Raw genomic sequence first — 16,848 nt, 5'->3', positions numbered from 1 at the left:
AGTCCGGCGGGGGGCGGCGGGGCGGGCCGGGGGCGGCCGGGGCGCGGGCGGCGCGGCGCTCGGGGAGCGGGCCCAGGCCCGCGGAGCCCGGCGGGGCAGGGCGGGGCGAGGCGGCCGAGGGAGGCCCAGCCAGACCCGGCGCCCGGGGGCCCCACCGGCAAACCCGGCGCCCGGGGGCTGGCCAGGCGGCGAGCCGAGAGCCAGCGGGCGGGAGGCGGCGGAGCGGAGGCTGCGAGCCCCGCGCGCCCCGGCCCGCCGGGCTCGCCGCGCGCCCCCTCCGCTCGGCTCCCCTCGCCTCCCCTCGCCTGGCTTCCTCCTCTCGCTCTTCTCGCCTCCTCCCCTCCGCCCCGCGCCCCTCCCGCCCGCGCCCGGGCCGCCAGACCCAGCCCGGCCGGGTTCCCTGCCCCGCGCGCGCTCGGCCGGGCCCGGAGGAGCCCGGGTCCCCGCGGCCGACACCGCCCCTCCCCCCAGGACCCGGCGATTCCGGACCCTTCCGACCATGGACTGAGCCGCGAGAGCGCTGTCGCCCGGGGAGGACCGCGGGGCTGGGCTGAGCGGACCCCCGCGGCCGCTCCGGACGCCGCAGGTGCCGGAGCGCGGTCGTTCTGGGTCCGGACTGAGCGCGTCCCGGGCGCCCACGGGTGCCAGCTCACTCCCGGCAGGGCAGAGACCACGGTGGAGCCCGGAGGCGGCCGATCTGGACTGGACAGAGCGGCTCCCTGACGGGGCCGAGCCCGGGGAATACCGGGCGTGGGCTGAGGGGATCCCGGCGCCCTCCGATCCCTCCGACTTTGGCTCGCGCGCTGGGACCGGCCCGGCGTCGCCTCGGTCGCCCTGTGCCCGAGTCACCTGTGGCCTCGGAGCCCCGGACCCGCCGGAACCTTGCTCATCCCCCCAACCGGAGCCCGGCGGGGGCTGACGGAGATTTTTCCTGCCCCCTTCCTTGGAGCGTGGAGGCCCCGCCCCCTCCCACCGCCCAGATGTCTCCGGTGGCGGCTCTGAGGACCTCCTTGAGGCCAGGGGCCGAAGGGTCCAGAGAGAGAAGCCCGCCCTAGGGAGCCTTGGGGGCCCCCAACCTCGTCTTGGGACTTGGCCCCCGACGCTGCTCGGAAGGAAGGTCGGTGCCCCCACCCTTGGTGAGTCCGAGAGAGCGGAGTGGGGGTTCTGACGGAAGGCGGGGCTGGGGAAAGGAAGGTCCAGCTGGGAATGAGAGCACCCCCGGGGCACTAGGAGCGAGCGGGGAAGACTGGAGGGGCCCTCCAGTGAACCAGTGGGGCCAGGCCTGGGTGGGGGTGGCGGGAGCCAGGGCAGGGTGCCCCATGTCAGGCTGAGGACTTCTGCTTTTAAAGCAGGGGCTCCCTCTTTCCCCTCTAGAGGAGGGGCTGTGCTCTAGAGCATCTGCCTCCACCATCCCTTCCCACAAAGGAAAAAACAAACAAAAAAACTCCAATCCCCAGCGAGGAAGGGTGCAGGCTGGGGTGAGGAGGGAGGCAGCGGCATTGCCGGCTGGTGCTGCAGCCTGGGAAGGCTGACGCCAGGCTCGCTCTCTCTGCAGGGGGCTGCCCTCCTCCAATCCGGCTCCCTTCCCAGAGCCACCCACAGCTGGAGCCCCCTTCACATCTGGAAGGCCCTGGCCACCATCCCTCTGCAGGTGTCTGTTGCATCTCGACACCTCGGCCTTTGCAGTTGCCTAGGAGTTGTGAGGGGATTACTGCTGCCTTCTGTCCATCCCAAGGGCACCTCTTACCCTTAGTCCCTGCAGAGTCATCCCCCTGCCTCTGTGTCCAGCTCAGCATACCCACAGGCACTTCAAATCCTGGAAACCACTTCTGAGACCCAAGGCCCCACCCCCTGCCCTCCTGTGTCCTCACCTTGACCCCCTCTGTCAGACTGTCTCCCTCTGGGTGTCCCATTCTCCACCCAGAGGTAGAGGAGCAGGGTGGTGGCAGGGGGCTGGGGCTGGGTGAGGGCCACCCAGGGCCAGGGTGGGCTGGGGGGCCGTTAAGATGTGGAGCTCTGCCTGGCTGAGGGGGGCTCCGTGGAGGCAGACGCAGCGTGTGCTTGGCTGGGGGGAGCATGGGCAGGCCTGCGGCCACGTGGTGAAGGATGAACATTCGGGGCACCCCGGACCTCGGGAAGCCCAGTGACGACCCCAGCAGTGGTGGGGAGCGGGAGCGGATTCGACAGCGCATGAAGATGGTCATCGGGCAGCTGGAGGACATCCTGCGAGAGCTCAAGGAGGTGGCCAAGGAGCTAAGGGAGGTGAGTGAGGGGCTGGGCAGCCCCTAGGCCAGGTATCCTGGGCCTGGCACCAAAACATACTCAGTGTGTGTGTTTGTATGTGTGTTTGTGTGTGTGTGCATGCACACACATGCACGAGCAAAGCTGTATACACCTGTGTCACTCTGCTTGGCACTTCTTTCTTGTTCTTTCTGCACATCTGCTTTGCTAAAGATGTCACTGTACCCCAGGGCTGGAGGGGCCTCCTTGATCCAGGGACTGCTTAGGCAGCATGTTGTGGGCCCATGGCTCAGAGCTGCCATGGTGGCCAATAAAAGAGGGAATCCCACCACAGCCTCTTAGAAGAAGACAGTCTTCTGGGACCCAAGCTGACCTTTGACCTCACCATCTGCCTCCCAGACTCTTACTGGCTTACAGAGGGCACTGGGAGAGCGTGGGTGGCTTTACTGAGACAGTCCCTACCACTCAAGTCCCATCTCTGAGCATTCCCTGGAGATCACACAGATACTTAGAACCCTGAACCTGGAAAAATGAAAGCCGGCTTTGCCGTCTGTGCCCTGAAGCGGGTCTAGGGGCTGCTAGTGGATATCATTGTTCCTGTGTATGTTGGCAGGGGCAGGGAGCTTCTCTGAAGGACACATCCCTGTCCCACAGTTCCAAATGTTTTTTTTTCGCCAAGGCTGAAAAGTCACCGAGAGATCTTGGTATGTGTATCCCTCTCTGCCTCTCTAAGCGAAGCCGGTTTAATTACCACTTCCCACATCGCCAGGGTAATGAGATTCACATGTCCTCAGCCCTGCCCCCTGGGCTGTGTTCGAGCCTGAAATGCATGACCAGCGTTCTGAGCCGCTGGCCTGAATTTGCCCACTGGGTGCCATTACGCCAGCCAGGTGGGCTTTAGGCAAATTTCAGCTCCTTGTAACAAGGGTCCCTGCAGAGACGGCAGGGAGACTGACTGAACTGGAGTTATGGGCTTGAGCTCTCCCCAGCCAGCTGTGTAGGGAAGATGGGGGTGTTCAGAGGGCTTGGAAGAGGGGGTGATGGTGGCAGACCCACTCCCGACTGGTAAAGTGGCATTCCAGCCTGGCCTGAGAACCGAGGAGCACAGGGTGTTTGAAGGGAGTCATGTTCAGAGCAGAGGGGATTGTAGAGATGCTGGGACAGAAGCAGAGGTTGGGCAGGGCAGCCCCTCTACCCGGGGTCAGCCTAATGGAGCATCCTTTCTCAGGAGGTAGGAATGGCTATTGTCGCAGACAGAGAGAAGTGGTGGTGATTCTTCCCATGGACTGGGCTGGCCTCAGCCTAAGCCAAACATCTTTGAGGAATAAGACTGGAGATCAAAGACCAGGTGCCCCTGAGCAACCCCTGCTCTCCCAACCTCAATGGTCCAGAGGACTGCAGTTCCCACTTTGACTCGCCCCCCGCCGCCACCAACTTTCAGATGCTCTGTGGTCCCATCAGGGTCATGCGAACTATCCAAAGTCTCAGTCCTGGGCAGGAGCATGGGACCTATGCCCCAGCAAGCCTGCTGAGAAAGAGCCAGGATTGACTGTAAGCTGGGAGGTGGCTTTGATATGCGTAGAGCCTCCTCCCAACTGAGCATCTTCCAGGCACCTACCTTCATCTTCCTCTGCTGCGTAGCCATCCACATTTGAAGGCATCTCACAGGTCATCCAGACTAGCCCTGTTTGTTTGCTGTTGAAGAAACTGAGACCAGAGAGGGACAGGGGCTGGTGTAAGGTCACACAGCCTACCAGTGGCAGAACTAAACTCAAGTTTCTGATGCCTATGCTGGGGCTTCAGCAGTTGGACTAATGACTGTCTTTGCATTTGGACGGGGGCCTCCTAGAAGGGGCACCTGATGCTCATGCTGTGATGCTCTGAGGTATACCCTTTAGGGATGAGGCAGGGAGCTTAGAAGTGCAACAGTTCATTTGCGGATCTTTTAGGTGTTCCTTACCAGCACACACGCTCACCCGCTCCCATGTCTCAAACAGCAGAGCTCCAGATTCCCAGGCTTTGCAGCCCAGAGGCCTGAGCTTGGATGGGGAGAGATGAGTCCCCACCCCCCATACACCCTGTAGGCCATGTGCCTCCACCCAAGACTTTGGCAGGTTGCTATGGCAACCAGAGTCTACCCCGTATGCCACTGCCTGCCCGCTGCCAATGGTACCCAGCTGGGAGAGGGGCCAAGCCTCAGAGCTCCCCCATCCCCCAGGCAGGGTCTGGACATGGGGTGATGGGCAGAGAAAGCGGAAGGCAGGTGAGGCTCTGAGAGGGCCAGACAGAAGAAGAGATGCCATAACCAACTTCCTGTAGGATGGGAATTGTCAGGAATGGGGTTACTGGTTTGGGGCAGGGAGTGCCAAGCTCTGGTTGCAGTCCCCCTGCTCCCTGGAACCCATGATCTGTCAGCCTCTCCTTGGTAGCTTGATGTGGCATTTTCCCTTGGGGGTCTGAGTGGGCCCAAGGTCAAGACAGTGGCAGACACTGGCTTCCACACCTTATCACACCCTACTCCCCAGGCAGTACCAGCTCAGAGCTCACCAATGGGGTTCTCACGTCAGAATGGGAAAGCACTTAGATGTGAAGACAAGATTCACAAGCAAGACTGCTGGGAGTAGCAGGAGATGCTGGATGAAGGAGCAAGGCCCGCAGAAAGAAAGGGCTCGGTTGTATCACCCTCTGTCATCCTCTCTCTACTGCTCTATTCCCCATCCCTGGACACCACCCTTCATGGCAGACTCTCCTCCCCATCTTGAGCGTACAGCCTGAAGTTCATCAAAAGATGAAGGACACTAAAGCCCTCCCTCCACAGGCCCCTGAGCCTCAGTTTGCTCGTCTCTGAGATGGGGATGATGATCATTTGCACCTCAGTGTTACCTTAGCACTTCATCGGGGTTTGGCATGTGGTAAGGGGGCCAACGTGTTTCCCAGATGGTGCTAGTGGTAAACAACCCACCTGCCAATACAGGTAGCCATTGAGACATGGGTTCAGTCCCTGGGTTGGGAAGATCCCCTGGAGGAAGGCATGGCAACCCACTCCAGTATTCTTGCCTGGAGAATCCCAAGGACAGAGGAGCCTGGTGGGCTCGGGTCCCTAGGGTCACAAAGAGTCAGACATGATTGAAGTGACTTAGCACACACACATGAAAGGGGGCCTACACCCACTCACTTCCCGGAAGGGTTTGGAGGTTCCTGTACTATACCTCCCTACCCTGCCAAACCCCTTCTGCAGCTCTGCCATTGGCCTCAGGTGATGAGGAGCAAGTTCTGTCCCGTGAATGGGAAGAGTAGTTTAATGGGCTGAGTGAGGTGAGGGATGTAAATGCTTTGAAAGCTAAACTTGTGCTGCAGAGAGATGTGATGGTCTATCACTAATTAGCCCTCAGCTCCCCTAGGTTCCCCAAAACTCCACAGTGCCAGGCCAGTCCCAGAGGGCTCTCTAAGCTCCTCAAAATTCTATGGATCTTACTTTAGAGATAGAGCACAGCCTCAGGGCCAAGATCATGGGCTCTGCAGCCACATATCTCTGGTTCAGATCCAACTCTGCCCCCTACCCAGCTGTGTAAACTTGGGAGTTACTTTACCTCCTGTGCTTCCATTTTCCATGTAAATGAGGATAATGAATTTCACACTCCCCATCCCACTTCTCAGCCTCAGGGTTGTGATGAGAATTAAATGTGTATTATATATAAAATACTTAGCAGAATGATGGGCACAAAACTTACTCCGTATTTGTTAGATATTACTAATGAAATTTTCAAGCACTGGCCTGCTCCGTATTCCATGTATGGCTTTTAGAATCACGTCCGCTTCTTAGCTATCATCACAGTGGTCAAAGTCAGGACCCTGACCTCCTGGCTGGCACCTTTATTACCTCCGACAGTGGGCAGTCCCACCCTGTGCAGCAGGGAAAGGGGATAGAGAGTGACAGTGATGGGGATAGGAAGCGGGTTTCCAATAAGATGGCTTTTGAACTGAGAACCAAAGGAAGAGAGAGTGGTATCTAGGGGATGAGCTTTCCAGGCAGTGAGAACAGCCTGTGCAAAGGTCCTGGGGAAGAACTGTGCTTGGTGTCTTCAGGATTAGCAAGGAAGGCAGTGCAGCTGAAGTGGAGTGAACTAGGAAGAGAAAAGAAGAAAGAAAGGTCAAAGAGGGATCAGGGAGTCAGGTTACACAGAGCCTTGCAGGCCATGGTATGGAATATGGATTTTGTTCTCAGGGAGAATCCCGCCTGCTCTCCAGGAGTCTCCTGGTTGTATTTCTGGATGGGAGTCTGCCTCCCCACTGTTCTTCCTGTGCTGTGCTTAGTCACTCAGTTGTGTCCAACTCTGAGACCCCATGGACTGTAGACCACCAGCCTTCTCTGTCCATGGGACTCTCCAGGCCAGACTACTGGAGTGGGTTGCCATGCCCTCCTCCAGGGGATCTTTCCAACCCAGGGATCAAACCCAGGTCTCCAGCTTTGCAGGTGGATTCTTTACCAGCTGAGCCACCAGGGAAGCCCCTGCTCTCCCTGATCTCTGCCAACTGGGAACCCTGAAGGCCAGGGGTAAGGGCCTTGCCTTTGGCCTCCTGGGTGCTGAGCTTACCTTGAACAGGTACCTGGCCTCTTCCTCCTCCTCCTCAGTTCCCCCTCCCCAAGATGTCACTCAGCACATAGGGGTTCAAGGGTACTTACTGTGTTGATCACTCTCACATCATCACTGACTCTTGGGTAGGGTGTAGCTTAAGGGCACCGTTGCCCACCTTGGCCTGAACACCTCAGGAGGATGGAGGAGTGGGCACAAACCCTTCACAGCCAGGGATGGTGGTGGAGGATCCCCCGTCCAGTTTTCAAAGGGAACAGGCCCGCTGGTGATTGTGCAGTCCCCTGGGCAAGGCGCTGCCTATGAGGTGACAGGGAAGCCAAGGGCTGTGCAGGCATGAGATAAATGTGGCCCAGCCAGGAGGCAGCTGGAGCAGGAGAGGCTGGGGACCACAGAGCTGTGCCAAAGTGGGTCAGTTCCATCACCCGCAGCTCAGCAAGAATTGTGTGGATTTTTTCTTATTATTTTTTTTGTCTCACCTTCCTTTCCTCCCTTTTCCCTTCGAGCTCCCCTCCTCCGGACAGATTCACGAAGCTCCTTGGCCAATTAGGCCAAATTGCAGGTTGAGAATCATGTATCATGGTCAACTCGCTTCCCACCGCTTTCCCCCAACTCCACAGCCCCCAGGAAGACAATAAGTAACATAATCAAGAATTAAAAAATAATCAGTGATCATAAATAATGCAGAATCCCCAGTTATGTAACCAGCTGCCCAGGGAGCTGGGAGGGTGGGAAGGAGTAACAGCTTATCAAGAGAGTTGAAGGGACCAGAGGTGAGCGGGGAGGGGATAAACAGGTCCCAGGGCTCCCTGGGTCCTCAATCTGGGGCCTTAGGGAACACATTCATGCTTTTCTTGGAGAGGGGTCTCATCCAGGAGTGGAGGTGGGCTAGGGCAGGCAATGTTGGGGTGTCTAAGACTGTGGGAACTTTTTCTCGTAAGAGAAACCCCAAGTGGTTTTTATTAAGTCCTCTCTCTGAACTCATGCACTTAGTCAAAAGCTGAGTCTGTAAAGAATGTGCCAATCCCTGTACTAAACTGGGACTGCGGTGGTGGGCAAGACAGATCTATCTAGTCCTGCCTTTCATGGGGCTTCCTGTCTAGTGAGGTCACAGACGTCAATCACATGTGCACATAAAATGGTAGCAGTGAGAACTATTGGAAAATCAGGAGAGGTGCGGGGTGCTTTGAGATCCTTTCTCAGGGAACCTGTCTTCAGCTGGGGGTCAGGGAAGACTTATGGAAGCGAGAGGGAATGCCAGGTGAGGCATAGAGGCACAAGTGAGCTCTGTGGAGTGAGTCGGGCTGGTGGGCCTGGCAGGGTTGGAGGCTGCTTGCTGGAGAAAACAGGACCTGTGATAAGATTTGGGTGTTGGATTGCATTTGGGAGGCTCAGGAGTTTGGGGAGCCAGGAAGAGCTGGAAGCAGATGCGTGATGTAGTCCTGCTGGCTGACTCGGAAGGTCCTTGGATGCAAGGGGAGCTGGAATGGAAGTCGCTGTCCGTGGGGAGACTGGTTGGGTGCCGTGTTCAGTGCGGGTAGCTGAGGCTATGATCAGGACATGGGTGTGGACACCCCTCAGGGACAGGGTTTGGGACCCAGCAGGTTTTGTCACAGCCCTTAACCCTGCCCTTCCTATCTAGTGTTTACTCTTGCTACCCGTGGAGCAGGTGATTCCTGTTCTGAACTCCCCTCCACTTCCAGTCTCAGCTCAGCTCCTGGTCTCTGGGTCTCAGTTTCTCATCAGCAAGCACAATGAGAAAGGTGGTCTCAATGGCGGCTCCAGGCCCTCTTGGCTTCAAGGGTCTGTGGTTCTGTGATTTCTATTTCTCTCTCCATTCTCTCTCTTCCGCTTTCTTTCCTTCTGTGTATATAATTATTTCCCAGCACTCCAAGACAATCCAAAATTACATGTAGGCAAAATGATTATTAAATCTCAGAGAGAAATCATAGATTTCAAGACAGCCAAATCAGAGAGGCAGTTAGCCTGGGACCTGCCCCATTCCTGCCTTCCACACTGGCCCCGTGAAATGAGGCACCAGGGATGGGCAGCAGGGGTTGTGGACTGACCCGGGCCCTGCATACCAGCTGGGTCCCCATGGCGTGTCACTCCCTTCTGACCCTCACTTACGTCATTCATCTGGTGAGTGTGACATGTCTCACCCAGTGGAGCAGACCAAGATTTGCCTGTGAGGCTCAACTATTTGACCTGTAGTATCTCTTCTCTTACACTGTCGGTAGACAGCTTTACTTGGGGGAACATAGGTGCCACCCATGTGCTGCAGTTTGAAAAGTCTAATAACGTCCCATTATTCCGCCCACACCCTGGAAATGTCCCTGTTACAGTGGCATTCCTTTGGTAAAGCGCTGAGTCCCATTTGCCCCTGGACCTGATGCCAGGGTACTGGCCACATGTTAGCGCCCATGGGTGCACAGTGGATACTGGGGGTCTGTGCTGTTCTGTGTGCTATCTGTGCATCAAGTCATTAAATCCTTACCAGAGCCTTATCAAGTAGGTACTACTAGAGTTCTCCTGGGATGAAGAAATTTAGGCCCAGAGAAGCTGAGCAACTGAGCTAAGGTCACACAGCCTATAAGTGGTGAGGTTGGACCCTATGTTTGGCTTCAGAGCCCACGTTCTTAAGTGCGTGTCTGTGCAGACTCTGCAGTTTAAAGCACATTCCTATCTATTGAATCTCTAATATCTGGCGAATGGAGGCGTGTCATCCTATTTTACAGGGGAGGAAATGGGATATGGAGAGGGAAATCACTTGCTGCTCAAACCTCTTAGCCAAGATGGGGCCGGCTTGGGACCTGAGCCCAGACCTCCTTCCCTTCCTTCCCTCCACTCTCCCAGAATGGAAGCCGAGAAGGGCATTCCAATAGAGAAGGGGACGGGCCCCAACCTGAAGGCCTCCTGAGCAGGGGGCTGGCAAGGGCTTCTTGGGCAGGGAGAGGGTTCTGATCCGAGGGTTCTAGGGTCTTGCTCTGTGGACCCTGCATCTTCCTCACTGGGGATTAGGAACCCAGCTTCGGGGCCCGGCTTGGCCTCAGCCAACCCTGTGAGCCCACAGACGAGTCATTTGACTCCAGATTTCTACCAACATCCGACATCCTCGCACCCTCAGGTAGCAGCAGACTCAGCAACAGTGTTTGATCAGGGGAATCTAATTAGAGGGTGTGGCTGTCCCAGAGGCCTTTCCTGGGGTTGGCAGTGCCTGGGCTGCTATTTTTCACCAGCTTAAATCCCCAGTCTTCTAGGCCTATTGCATGCATGTTCAGTTTTATCCGACTCTTTGGGTGCCCATGGAGTGTAGCCTACCAGGCTCCTCTGTCCATAGGATTCTCCAGGCAACAATGCTAGAGTGAGTTGCCATTTCCTACTCCAGAGGATCTTCCTAACCCAGGGATAGAACCAGCCATCTCCTGCCACTCCTGCATTGGCAGGCAGGTTCTTTACCACTGTGCCACCTGGGAAGTCCAGTCCACCAGGCCAGTAGCCCTCCAAGTCTATTCCTGAACCAACAGCAGCAGGAGAACCATCTTGAAGCTTGTCAGATATGCACCTCTCGAGCCCCACCAGGACCTCCTGAATAGAACGCTGGGAGTTGGCTGATGCATGTCTGGGTTTTTTTTGTCTGTTTTCATTAGAGTATAATTTCCTTACAAGGTTGTGTCATTTTCTGCTGTATGACAAAATGAATCAGTTATGTGTATATATACATCCCCTACTTCTGTGCATTTGGGTTTGAGAGCCCCTACCTTTGGGTTTGAGAGTCCCTACTCGAGGCCAGGGCTCCCACTAGCTCTCAGGTGGGGCTTGGTTTACACAGAGGTTTCAGGGGGATGCGAGCTTCGTACAGGAGTCATTCTGGGCAGTGGAGGGCATAAGAAGGGGTGACCAGACTGGAGGATAGAGTTTATACTCATTGGCTGTCCAGGCCCAGAAATCATGGCAGCACTTCAGCCGTGTGCAGTGTTGCAGGGCCGGTGGGGGTAGGAATCTCAGGTCCCCAGTGATGGGTCGCTTGGGCCCGTCATCTATAAATCCAGGCAATGATGATCTCGTGGGTGGAAAGCGTGACACAGAGTAGGTGCTCAGAGTTGGGAGATGATGTCACTTTTATCACCAGTACCCCCAGAGAGCCCTGGGGCATGGGGAGCAGTGGCTTCTCACTGCTCCCCAGGAAGCTCTAGTGAGGTTGGCAGGGCCGGGGTTCTCATACCCCCTTGGTGTGACTAAAGCTGGAGTCCAGAGAGGTTATGTGAGTTACTCAAAGACACATAGAGCATTTGATATCCAAGTCAAACCAGGAATTCGGTCAAGTCCTCTAAGCACAGAGTCCTAGAACCTTAAAGATGGAAGGAAACTTGGAGATAGATAAGCCACCCAACTCCCCGTTCGCAGATTGAGAAACTGAGACCTAGAGAGGGAAAACGACTGAGCAGGTCACCGGCGTCAGAGCCCCTGACTCCTGACGAGGTGGACGCCCCATGGAGCCGGGCTCCTGGCCGGTTGTCTTCACCCTGGCTTTCCTCTGGTACCTTGGAGCACTCATCAACCCCACTCCTTGCCAAACCCCTAACACATCCCTGGACAGCCATTGTCTTCAGTAAAGGTTTGTTGAATTAGGGACTTGGTTAGTTAATGAACTGGCTGACCTCCGACCCCAGGGAGAGAGCTCTGAGGGCCGGGAGCTGCCTCCGGGGCCTGATGACTCACCGCCTGTCTTTGTCCCTGGGTCCCTGGTCCTTCCGCTCTGCTTTTGTTGTTGTTTTGCTGGTTTGGATTCTGGCCTGCCTCCCCTCTCCCCCGCTGCTCTGTCCTCTCCCTGTGTGTCTGACTGGGTCTCCCTTCCTTCCTCACTGTCTTCATCGCCGTGTCTGTGCTGACCGCGGCCTCGGCGAGGGGCCGTCCTGAGGCAGGGCCACCTTTCCGGAACAGGGGCAGGCGGGTGCGCTGACCTCTGCAGCCCGACTGCATTTAACTAGCAGCTCTGGGCCCAGGCTGGATGATTTTCTTATTGCTTACCAAATAATGCTTGCTTTATTCTTTCCCCCACAAGCCAGGATTGATCTCCACTCATCAAGCAGTGGGGAAAGGGAGGAGACAGGAGGCTCTGGGGCTATCTATGTAGGGGTGGGGTGGTGGAGACCCATGGGGGCCAGTTTCTGACCTGCTGCTGGGGCCGGTCCAGGATGTTTCAGAAAGCCTGCGCAGAGTCTTTTAGTGGTCCTCACATCTAATTTCCTCTCCGAGGGTGGGTGGGCTGCTCATCCTGCCACTGAATGGACTTGCTGAAGTCTCTCAGCCCTGTTTCAAATGGTCCCCAATCAAAAGATCCAACTCTGAGAACTAGGGCTGCCCCCAGAACAGCAGCTGGCTTTGGGGCAGGAGGGGATGTGTGTGAATGGATGGGGTACAGGGCTGGAAGGCACCCTCCCTCTCCCAGAGGCACTGAGGAGTGGAAAACAGGCGGATGGCCCGAACCAGCTGTGTTCACCCTGGTCCAGCTTTGGCCCTCAACAGGGCGAACAAACCTGTTAACTCAAATCCACCTGTGTCCTGTAGGGGCATTAGCCAAGGGTGGGACAGGGCACACTCACACCTTGGTGATGCTGGCCCCTCACTCCTCTCCCCTTGCCCGGCCAGGTGGTGAGCCAGATCGATAAACTAACCTCGGACTTCGACTTTGAACTGGAGCCAGATGACTGGACCACAGCCACTGTGAGCAGCACCTCCAGCAGCGACAAGGCAGGCGTGGGCGGCCCCTTTGACCTGGGCCACCTGGACTTTATGACGGCCGACATCCTCTCAGATAGCTGGGAGTTCTGTTCCTTCCTGGACATCTCCACGCCCTCAGACTCCGTGGACGGCCCCGAGGCGACCCGGCCGGGGGCCGGCCCGGACTACCGGCTCATGAACGGTGGCCTGCCCATCCCCAACGGGCCCCGGGTGGAGACCCCGGACTCCTCCAGTGAGGAGGCCTTCGGCGCCGGCCCTGTGAAGGGCCAGCTGCCCCAGCGGACCCCGGGGACGCGGGAAAGGGTGCGGTTCAGCGACAAAGTGCTCTACCACGCTCTGTGCTGTGACGACGAGGAGGCGCACGGGGAGGAGGAGGCCGCAGAGGAGGAGGCAGGCCTGTCCCCGGAGCCTCCCCATACAGAGGCCCCTGCTGGCCCCCTCAAGCCCTCCCCGGCTCGCTACAAGCCCAGGCGCTCTCCGCTGACTGGACGCCGCTCAGGCCCCGCCTCGGCCCCTGAGCAGACCCGCAGGGTCACAAGGAATAGCAGTACCCAAACGGTGTCGGACAAGAGCACGCAGACGGTGCTGCCCTACACGGCCACCAGACAGAAAGCCAAGGGGAAAAACTAGGGCTGGGGAGGGACTGGGAGGCGGTGGGCACATAGAGCTATAAATATATATATATTTAAACAAATGCAGTCATAATAAAATTTTAAAATGCTAAGGATCCAGCCCATAGGCCCCAAGGCTCTCACAGAGCTCATCTTAGACACGAGATGCCTGCTCACCTCTTAGTTCCCAGGAAGCGTGGCCAGAACCACCCTCCCCTCCTTCTCACGGCAGGACCCCTGAAGAGGGGAGTCCAAACGTGTAGAAGTGAGGAAGGGGAAGTATGATCTGGGACCCCCACCCCAACCCCTGCAGACCCTTGAGCATGGTGGTGGAGGCTGGCTATCAGTCTGGGCCTTGCCCTGAAGGGGATTCGTGAGCAAGAGGCAAGCTCCCAAGCCACAGGTCCGAGGCCAGGGCTAGTGGTCGGTGATTCAGAAGAGACTGCAGGACCGAGGGTCTGGGGGTGGCGTCACTCCAGCTGGGCCTGGTCACTCACACGCCCATGCCTTTTATGCCTTTTACTCCGAGGTTGACTTCTGCTTTTCCTTCCCAAAGGCAAACTTACCTGGGTACCTCCAACCCCACCCCCTCTCCCATCTCAGGGTTGCCCGGCACACAGAGAAGAAAGACACCAGCATGATCGGGCCTTCACGCTCAGAAACCTGCAGACCCTGGAGGGCCAGGCTGGGCTGGGCAGAGGTCTATTCCGAGAACCTGGACCACTCCCAGTCCTTTCAGCTCCCATGCGCAGCCTTGACCTTTAGAGATGAAAGACTCAAGGAGAGCCTCAGCTCTCCCTACTTGGCCCTGAGCAGACCTGAGGTCCACGTGAGAAAGTGGGCCCCCACCGCTGTGGGGCTGTGAACCAGAGCCAGAGCCAGACTCCTGGCCCCCTTCCCCAGGCAGGCAGCTTGGAGACGAGTCCTGCAGGTCCCCGCTTTTCCACACCGGGACCCTGAGCCCAGCTTAGCAGATCGTGTGTGACACCAACAGAGACAAGGTGGGAGCCTGGAGGTAACAGGGCTTTACCTGGGGTGTAGCCTACACAGGGACAGCATCTGAGTATCCTTGGGATAATAATCACAATCATTGCTCACATTTATGGAGCAGGCCCCCAGGCCACGACTATGCTGAGGTCATTTTACAGCATTATTTCGTTTAATCTTCACAGTAATCTGACAAGGTGGGAACTATCACTATCCCCATTTTTCACAGGAGAAGACTGAGGTTCAGAGAGGTGAAGTAACTGGCCCAAAGTCACAGAGCCTGTGCCACCCTCCCCACCATCAGCATGTAGGTGATACCCGGCTCTGTCATCTAGCAGCAGTGTGACCTTGAGCAAATCCATTTGCCTCTCTGAGCCTATCTGCCTCATCTATAAAATAGGTCTGATACTCCTCACCTGCCTCATCGGGGGCTATGGGGCTTTGACAAGATGGGGGATGTGAAAGCAGTTGGTAAATGCCAGGGTACAGGACATGCACTGCAGTCAGTGCAACCCCCATCCAGATTCCAGTGGTTTCCAGGTGGGGAGCCCTGAGTGGAGTGGGCAGAGAAGCCACTTTCATCGACTGGGAGCTGTCCCCGGGTCACTGCTTCACTCTGTCCCCCCACAGTAACTTGATTCACTGCCCCTTGTTCAGAGCAGGGGGGCTAAGGACACCACTCCTTGGGGACCTCCCTCCTGCACATTTTAATTAAGACAGATTCACAACCCACCTGTCAGGAGGGGTCTCTGCTCCTCTTGTGGGGGGCCAGAAGGGGCTGATGAGCAACCTAGCAGCACCTACTGTGCTTGTGCAGTCCAGCAATGGGGAAGATAGAGATTGTGCAGGCCGGCATGGAGCAGGCGCTGAGGATGCTGTCAGGATGAGATGGGCCAGGCCTGGGCTGCCTGCTTTGCAGTATGGGGATCTCCCCTCAGGCCCAGGGTTGAGGTCACAGCCCTAAGGATCTAGCCAAGGTGCAGCCTCCAGGATGGCAATCTGGGCAGGGCGGGTTGGAGGGGGTGGGTGGTGGCTAGGTTTTCCTGGCCCAAGCCTGAGAACCTGGGGTCTAAACTCATTTATCAGACCCAGGAAATGCTCAGGCAGTTGGGGCTGATCAATGGTGGAACCCTGGCTCAGAGGATGAATGCCAAGTGCCCAGGGCCAGCTGGGTTCTGCCCTGACAGTGAGGAGGGGACAATCCAGAGCAGCCCCACCTCACCCCAGGTATGGACACACCTAGCTCTGAAGAAAGACATCCAGTGCTACCTCCAACACCTGATTTTCCTCTCCAATACCAGATTGGTTTCAAAAGAAACCTACACAATAGTAGCCATTTCTCCAAGGAAGAAACTGAGACCCAGAGTCAAGGGTCTCTGAGAGAGTCCTGGGTAAGGCATTGACCTTACCTGGGAGCCCCTTCCCCACCCTCACTCTGGCTTTCTGTGATTGAATGTGGTCCCTGTGAACAGCCCTCAGTTAGCCAGACCCTTTCCTTGGTCCACCACCTGGCTACTTGCCTCAAATAGGGCAGAGGTATGAGGGAGTCCTAGAAAAGGTGGGGGGGAATGGGTATTTGCTCTAGAAGACCCCCCAAATTACTTAACTTCCTTCATAACTGTGCCACATCCAGTCTGGACCTTGCTGCCAGTGGAGTGGGATCCCGTGACTTTCTTACAACTTGAAATGGAGAACGTGGCCCCCTAGGGAAAGAGCTATAACAGTCAGCATTGTTGAGCCACAGAACTTGCTGCTTCTGAGTAGTAAGCTCCCCGTTGAGCAGTCACAGCAGCCCTAAGACTTCCCCCTCAACCCTCGTGCTCCTCTGGGCACAGTCCCTCCCTGTTCTTCCCCACCGCCAAGCCTTTGCTGGTTTCTTTTTTATTTTATTATTTGTCTCCGCCAGGTCTGTTGCGACATGTGTGTGCTCAGTTGCTTCTGTCTCTTTGTGACCCCACGGACTTCAGCCTACCAGGCTCCTCTGTCCATGGAATTCTCCAGGCAAGAGTACTGGTTGCCATTTCCCCCCTCCAGGGGATCTTCCCAACCCAGGGATCGAACCAGCCATCTCCTGTGTCTCCTGCATTGTAGGCGGATTCTTTACCGCTGAGCCACCAGGGAAGACCACGTGGGATCTTTAGTTGCAGCATGTGGGATCTAGTTCCCTGACCAGGGACTGAACCCTGGCTTCCTGTATTTTGAGTGGGGAGTCTTAGCCACTGGACCTCCAGGGAAGTCCCTCTGCTAGTTTCTGGGTTTCTTACCTGAAATGTCCCATCAGATCTCCCTGTTAGCAAAAGATCCGATCCCATTGACCACCTCCTGTGTGCCTGGACTTGTGCTGACCCGTGCTGTGGAGGAGGCAGAGAGGGGCAGACACTTGCGATACAGTGTAGAGTCGTGATAATAGTTCACGTTTGTCGAGCATGCATTGTGCACTGAGTGTTGCTCTATGTATTGTTTGCTTCGTTAAATCCTCACGGCAAATATGAGATAAGCATTTTTATTTATGCCTGTTTGCCAGATGAGGAAACTGAGGCTCTGAGAAGTTAAATAATTTGCCTAAGGGCCCAGCATGGGTTATGGCTCCAGGATTCGACCCAAAGTCATTGACTCGGAACTCAAACATCTACTGCAGTCAAAATCCGTGGTGGAGCCAGCGCTCTGCTCTC

At 56.6% G+C, this 16,848-nt stretch overlaps 1 protein-coding gene across 2 annotated transcripts; it reads left to right on the top strand.

Annotated features, from left to right (window-relative positions):
- Positions 1-443: 443 nt before the first annotated feature.
- INSYN1 (inhibitory synaptic factor 1) lies at positions 444-13,272 on the top strand. Of its 2 annotated transcripts, none has more exons than XM_055436977.2 (3): positions 444-1,117; positions 1,556-2,262; positions 12,486-13,272. In XM_055436977.2, the coding sequence occupies exons 2-3, from the start codon at positions 2,107-2,109 to the stop codon at positions 13,206-13,208; spliced, it is 879 nt and encodes a 292-aa protein (XP_055292952.1). In that variant the 5' UTR covers positions 444-1,117; positions 1,556-2,106; the 3' UTR covers positions 13,209-13,272. The 2 variants fall into 2 exon arrangements, with proteins under 2 accessions (XP_055292952.1, XP_055292950.1); XM_055436975.2 differs by having other exon boundaries at positions 444-1,136.
- The last annotated feature ends 3,576 nt before the right edge of the window (positions 13,273-16,848 follow it).

The sequence above is a fragment of the Moschus berezovskii genome, chromosome 9 (assembly GCF_049115385.1).
Source record: "Moschus berezovskii isolate FMDL1 chromosome 9, NW_MosBer_1.0, whole genome shotgun sequence".
NCBI lineage: Eukaryota > Metazoa > Chordata > Mammalia > Artiodactyla > Moschidae > Moschus > Moschus berezovskii.
Note: the sequence above shows the minus strand (reverse complement) of the source record. Positions and strands in the feature narration are given on the sequence as shown.